Source organism: Macrobrachium nipponense, chromosome 7 (assembly GCF_015104395.2).
Source record: "Macrobrachium nipponense isolate FS-2020 chromosome 7, ASM1510439v2, whole genome shotgun sequence".
NCBI lineage: Eukaryota > Metazoa > Arthropoda > Malacostraca > Decapoda > Palaemonidae > Macrobrachium > Macrobrachium nipponense.
The window spans coordinates 26,962,541-26,970,040 of NC_061109.1; the positions used below are offsets into that span (position 1 = coordinate 26,962,541).

At 39.9% G+C, this 7,500-nt stretch overlaps 1 protein-coding gene across 2 annotated transcripts in view; it reads left to right on the top strand.

Moving 5' to 3' along the window:
* LOC135217483 (uncharacterized) overlaps nt 1-7,500 on the top strand; it is an 817,028-nt gene that overhangs the window by 280,918 nt on the left and 528,610 nt on the right. Inside the window, exon 1 of one of the 2 annotated variants that reach the window (XM_064253403.1) lies at nt 1,751-2,862. The exons of the other annotated variant lie outside the window; for it this stretch is intronic. Within the exon in view, the coding sequence (XP_064109473.1) occupies nt 2,750-2,862 (113 nt within the window). The 5' untranslated portion in view covers nt 1,751-2,749. Of the gene's footprint in view, nt 1-1,750; nt 2,863-7,500 lie in introns of those variants that run through there. 2 annotated transcript variants of the gene reach the window in all.

Genomic DNA, 7,500 nt, shown 5'->3' on the forward strand with positions numbered 1-7,500 from the left:
GCGAGTTCAATTCTCGGGTATTCCATTGCGGTATGAGAGATGTGCATTTCACTCTCGACGTGGTTCGGAAGTCACGTAAAGCCGTTGGTCCCGTTGCTGAATAACCATTGGTTGCATGCAACGTAAAAACACCATACAAACAAACATACATACATACATACTTACATTCACTGCCAAAAACCACTGAGGACGGTAGTGGGTTCTTAGGCCGAAACAGAAAGTTCACGAACAGGAGGACCATTGGCGCTTACCTTGTACGGGATGGATGTCTCTCCTCTTGGGAATTAGCCCCTTCCTGTCCTCCGCATCTTTTGCCTCATCCAAGTAACTCTTTTTAGATCGTTGTTTGTGCCTCATTCCTTACGCCTTCGAATTAATACACCTACTTTACCGCACCGGTCTTTCCACATGAATAGACTATCTGTAAAAGTTCTGATGCAGTCTTTCACATGAGGTAACCCTTTTATTCCTCCCATGATTGTCAGTCGTTCAATTCTTCAAAAGCTACATCTGTTACGCCAACAGTTCATTTCAACAGCTTCAGTTTCTTCTTTTCTCATTCATCAGCCACCCCCACACGAACGCATTATATATATATATATATATATATATATATATATATATATATATATATATATATATATATATATATATATATATATATAGTTTATGTATATTTATTATATTATATATATAATATATATAATTATTATATTATATATATATATATTATTATATTATATTATATTATATATATATATATATATTTATCTATATATATATATATTACATATATATATATATATAAATATATATATATATATATATATATATATATTATATATATATATATAGAATTATTGTATAGAGTGACAGGAGAGGAGAAAGCTTACGTTATAAGCGCAATTTTTAGTAATGTGTATTGGTTTGAACTATACTCTTAATATTGTTCAACTGTGTCTTCAAATACAGGCTACCGGTTCCGGCTCTTTTCGTATTTTTTCTCTTAATTTCAAAAGGATTACACATCATAATACATAATAGTGTTGATTGTATAAAGCGCGTATTTTTTTTCTTTTTTTGTATGTCCTTATTGAACTGTAATTGATAACTAAAGTTGTGGGACACCTCTCTCTCTCTCTCTCTTCCTCTCTCTCTCGTCTCTCTCTCTATTCTCTCTCATCTCTCATGTCCTCTCTCTCTCTCTGCTAAGCTTGAATCCAGATTGCTGTGCATATTTTTACAAAAGAGTGAATAACTTTCATCATAGTACTTAAAGTATAATATATATATATATATTATATATATATATATAACAGAGAGAGAGAGAGAGAGAGAGAGAGAGAGAGAGACAGGACATGAAATGATGAGATTATTTTTGGTAGTAAGATGAAATAGAGAGAGATCCCTCTCGTGATGCTGTACTAGAAGGTCAAGGGTTAAATCGGTCTTTGGGACATCCTCTCGAAAGTAGATGGCGAGAGTGTGACCACAGAGGGAGTTGAGAATTGCATTCGGCTCTCCTCTTTTCCAGTGCCTGACACTGGCATGTGATCTGCCGGGCATGAACTGTATGGAAGGGGGCGTGTCGGGAGGCGGAGCTTAGGGAGTGCCAGGTGTGTGGATGACTCCCCCCGTCGTCGTTGTAGGATGGGGGCAGTGGGCGGGTATCGACCGCTTACACCCGTGTGTGGAAGGAGGAGGAGGAGGAGGAGGAGGAGTTAGGTGGAGGAGGAGGAGGAGGAGGAGAAGCAGGGATGGAGGAGGTAGAGAAGGAAAGAGATGGTTGAGGTGGGGGTCGTGAGAGAGCTGGGCCTGGGACTGCTCGCCAGTCTGACAAGTGCCTGAGTGCTCACTGCACACTTCACAGTTTTTAGTTGGGGGTTTGGTGTTCTTACTCTCTTTCCCGCATTATCTTCGCCTTAGTTGCCTCCTCGATGTTTTAGTGTAGTGCACGGATCGGTGGATCAGTGCTTCGTACTCGTGTGTGTGGCCTGTCAGGCTCAAACTACGGAGGCACGGTGCTGTGGTGTAACGTGTGGTGGCGACGTGCTGACGTGCAGCAGCCGTGAGTAGTTTAATAGTAGAGTGAGGTGTGACGATGCCGTCGTCATCGCGCGTCATCTTCTTCAGTAGCATCATTGTCCTCACCGGGAGCCGGAGTAAGCAGGTGGCTGCTGCTCCTGCCGCTGCTGAGGTGGTGTTGGCGCCTCGGCAGGCGTGAGTGGTGCCCTCCAACGGCCTGGGCAGCAAGGGCTGCTGTCTCCGTAGTACTGTCCGGCACCAACAGACGTACCCGTCTTAACACCTCCTCCTTGTCCTCCTCCTCCTCGAACTCCGGCACTGGGCTATTCCAATTGAGAGGGGAATCAACGAAGAGGAACTAGACCCAGCAGCAGCAGCAGCAGCAGCAGCAGCAGCAGTAGCAGCAGTAGCAGTAGCAGCAGCCGCCGCCGAGGCCCAAAAGAGAGCCAGAAATCCAAGGGTAAACAGCGGGCACGAGAGAAGAAGCTGGTTTCTATCGCAGTGGCTTCTCTCCCTGTTACCCTAAGGAATTGGAGATTAACCCATCGGATCCCCCTTCGTCCCTTTGCCCTTCCTTGAGTCGAGGAACGTTCACTCGTCGGAGGAGGAGAGGGCGTTCCATCCGAGCTTCAAGTCGCCCATCCATCACCAATCAAAAGAGGAGGCCTTCAGAGCCACCTCAAATTGTCTTGTCGTGTGCAGTCTCTGATGAGGAACCGGCAAGATGTACGCGGGAGGCGGTTCGGCTGCGGCCAACAACCTCATGACCATGATGGGCTTCGTGGGGAAGCCCAAAGGACGTGGCGTGATGAGCAAGCCTTCCGACGACGTTAACCAGTGAGTAAAGGCTTTGCACATCCAACAGTACCACCACAACCACAACCACCAACCACTACCAGCAACATCAGTAATAACCGCTACAGAACCTATCAGCAACAACAACTCTTTCATCAACACCACCATCATTTAGCTTTCCAATTCCCAGCCAGTTTTTTTGCTTCTTTTCCCTACTACTCCTCTCCACTCCACTCCACTCCTGCCGCTGCTGTTTTCCTGTCCTCCTCCCCGTCCACTTTCCTTCATCTACTACCACCCAACCTCTGATTGAATAACGCTATCATCCCGCAACCGCAGACAACCTACGCATCAACCTTAACGCTTCCAAGGCATCTTTCGTTGACGAAGACACCACCCATTAGCCCATCCATGAGAAGTGACAAGGCAGCCCAGATTCAAATGATGAAAGGCTTACGAGGACGAAATGAAAGAATATCTCTTCGTTATGTTTTCTTTCACTTTCGATTCTCGAGCGAGAATTAATGTTGCCCTGCAAAAGAGAAGTCACTCAGTAGGAGAGAAAATAAAAAGAAAACAATTATAAATATGCATTTTAACTCTTGTTTTTATATCCTTTTCTAAGTTCATTGCATCCTGAATGAGGCAGTGCCCTTGGTTTTTCAGTTTCGTTTTCATTCCTTAATCATTCCGTGGCTTTTAGTTCGCTTACCCTCGTGAATAATCTAGTTTAGCTAAGCATTCGTTTGAATAGCGCCTGCTTAAAGATGCTCTAGTGGAATGCTGTCCACAATTCACGCGGATATGAATATCAAAATAGCTTCATTACCAGCGTAGTAAACATGTCTATTTTCAGGACATTAACTTGACACCTGCATAATGTGATTATCTATTCTAATATAAACTAACTCCCATGTCCTTTAAACTCATTCGGACGGGAACATCAATTTTGATCATGGTAATGAAAGAGTTCAGACCAGAAATTTAGTCAGCAAAGGTGTATTTACATTTTTGCTAAAGAAAGGAAGGCAGTGTATCATTTCTGAGATCGAAAGCGATTAATAATTTATTCCGCACCTGGAAAATTGAACTCCTTCAGGAAAAGAGAAATATGACCCTCACTCACCTGATCTGAAATCTATTTCAATGGTCCCGTGGCATCTTATACAAAACGTCTTGAATTAGTCTTTAAAAAAATAAAAACCTAATATATAAGCAGACGCAATTATGAGTTTCTGTGTTCTCCGGACTGATGTATGGCCCTACAGCATAATGTTGGGCTATCCAAGTATCACATTACGTATACTTTCATCCTTAAAGGGACTTGACGGTTATCAACAGATAGTCTGGTATCGATAATTTGGAAGCATTTGCTCATCCCAAAATTTGAGCCTCTACTTAACGCTACTGGAAAGAAAACCGCTGTATTATCCAGACTACGTATAATGAAAAAGGAGCGCTATGGAGTTGACTTTATTTGGTTGAGGATTAATTTGTCTTTTTGATTGAAATTATTAGAACCCACTGTTATGGCATGGTACCAGTCAACGAGCAGTTTCATCTTGGACATTAAAAAAAATCGATGTCAGTGTTATGACGTACCTATCTTGAAAGTATTTTCAAATGAAAATGCTAGAATCCAGAATTGTGGGTTGATGCCAGTCTTGACGGTTTCGTCATGCATATGGTGTTTTAGGATCCACGACTAGGACTTGATATCAGCCAGTTGTTTCACAATTTGGTCGTGCGTATAAAATGAATGAGAATCTATAAATGTGACAAAAATCTTTTAACAGCTTTACCTTGCATATTACATGAATTGAATTCGCCATTATGACTTGACACCAGTGTTTTGATGGTTTTATCTTGGAAATGGAATTATGTTTCCAAAGTTAGACACGTTAACCCATCTTTGTTTCATATTTCATAAGTATATTGAGAACCCACTTATTATCAAAAGATACCAGCCTTTTACCAGTTTCATCTAACACCAAGCATAACTAGCACTCGCTATTATGGCATCGTAATAATCATGTAATAGTTTTCATCATACATTCATAATCACGAGTAATCACTAATGCATTTGCTTCTTGAACATGAAGTAAACTGAATTTACTCTTTCGAAATACCATTTTTTAAAAGACATTTGAAAGTATCTTTTGTATTCCCTTGCCAGCAGTCCATCTCATAGTGGAAGAAACCCTCCCTCCCTCCCTCCCTCCCTCCCTCCCTCCTCCCTCCCTCCCTCCCTCCTCCCTCTCCCTTCTTCGGCGGCAAAGTAATACTCTGGCCTTTATTTATAAGTTCTCCCTAATTAACAAAACCCCTGTCCTTCACACCCCGATCGTTCAAGTCTACATTGTCTGTTTTCATAAATGACATTCTCTAACCATCATGCATTTGTTCTTAACGTCACTGAAATCAACATTAGCATTGTGCGGGTAAAGGTATTCAAATTTCAGTTGAGGGAAGCTCTAATACCTCATTCATTTACGAGGTAAAGAAACCGTCACGTTCTAAAATTTCGGTGCTTGGGACGTGAATGCCATTTTCCCTCACTACGTTATCTTATCATTAAATTTTGAGAGACTTTTGGTGTTTGATATTCATATATATATACAGTATGCTTGTGTTGTCTTTATTACATTATGGTCCGTTCATTGGGAACTATATTAATTTTGTTTATGATCTGTGGTCCCAATATTGCTGGGGTCATTATTAAATAAGCAGCAGATTGTTTTCGTTAATCAAATTTAGATGTTCAAATCAACTCTTGTACGTTTCATTACATGTGTGATTTTCAACTGATATTTGTTGAAGGTTATCAATTTCCCGTTTCATTGAATTATGAAGGGAATATTTTTCACCTCTTAGCTCACGAGACGCAGTCATAATTTTTTGCCCCTTTCATAAGAGCTTGCTTGTGTGTTGTCATTTGTTCTATATATATATTTGTGCAGCCATGCATTGAAATGTACTTGAAAACACAATTGTCATTTTTTTTTCACACGCAGTATAAAATAGTATTTTTGTACTGTCATTCCTGCTCAAATATAAGTTAAAAGTCTTTTGTTTATGCGTTCGCTGAAAAGACAACATAATTTTGCTTTCCTGTATTCATTATTTCGCAAGCAGTGAGGAAACAATGCTATACAGAAATACGCAAATGGAAACTTCAGTATCCCCAGCTGTCTTGTTTACGTCCGGCGGGCATTTTTTCTTTTTGTTTTTTTCATGGAAGTTGCCGTCAAACGCTTTATACAACCGAGATCGTGTTGATGATTCCCTGCCATCTTCAAAATGACATGTCATGTCGCTCTTAACGACAAAAGAAAAAAATAAGATTTAAATTTTTCCGTCTGCGTTGCATTTGATTCTAACCTACTTAAGACTCATATTTAACGGAATAATATAATGCTGACAAATATCATATCAGTCATTATCTTTACTGGTGCATATGATTAGTTTCAGTCATGTATCTTTCTCTCTATTTTCAATTAAGGGATTTTGGAATAGCAGATGTAATGCTATTGACCAATGAGATTAATAAGATCTTTGGGTAGCCAGGCGGTTAATCAACTCTGGTAAATGCTCAGAACCTAACAAAATGCTAGTTTTATTTGTACGACTCTAATACAGAAATTAATTCAGATGAAAAGAGGGCAGCAATAGGTGTGATGCTTTATGTAAATCCATACACCGTTTAATGTATTTTACACTGCGTCATAAAAGAGGTGACTCGTCATTAAATTGTTTATCCCTTTTTTCTAGCACTCTCTTGAGAAATTCCTTTCCTTTGTCGAGATGCTACAGAAACTGACAGTTAGAAATTAGGGTCAACGTTCCTGCTCTCTCTCTCTCTCTCTCTCTCTCTCTCTCTCTCTCTCTCTCTCTCTCTGCGGTGTAAGCGTGGCCTGTTTTCTCCTTTTTTCCGTTAGATGTTTTTAGAGAGCAAAAACATCATCTGCGATCGTGGATTTTCTTCTATTTATGTTATTATTAAGGCATTTATATTATGGAATAAAAACATCAGGTACTTTTGTAAAATAAATACATCTTAGAGAATATCTTTGAAGTTGTATGATCACATTGAAGACATTCTGTTGACATACTGCAGGTGTACGATAGCAGTTATTATGCCAATCAAGAAACCCAGTGTCCTTAAAAGATATCTGATTTTATTTGTATGTGTAAATAAGTGCGTATTCATATCAGCAAGAGAATGAGGTTTTATATTGCGCTGTTCAGGATTATCCTACTTACGTTAAACCAGTACTTGTGAAAGGAAATTGTTTACTATCCCTATGTAGTATTGAGTAGTACAGACTTGTGTTCTACTAAATCTTAGGTGTTTGTCAGTCATATGATGCCTACAAAGTAAAGGATATACTTAGTAGTAATGATTCTTTATGGGTCTGTCTTTCTTTTTTTTCTTTTTTTACCAGAGACGCAATGTGACTTTTTGAGTTAGTTTAGCATTTATGGTAATGAATGGAAATCCGGTTGAACACTGAGCGTGGTCGACCACAGGCAAGGGTAAACGAAAGGCGATATGCACTGGGAAAAATGAAGCCCGCTTAGCGTAAAGTTTTAAGGATTTTCCTCAAGCTCAGTGAGCACTGAGAAAACTTCACCTCTTAGGCACGATCCAGAAAAGGAAAAAAAAAAATATAAAAAAAT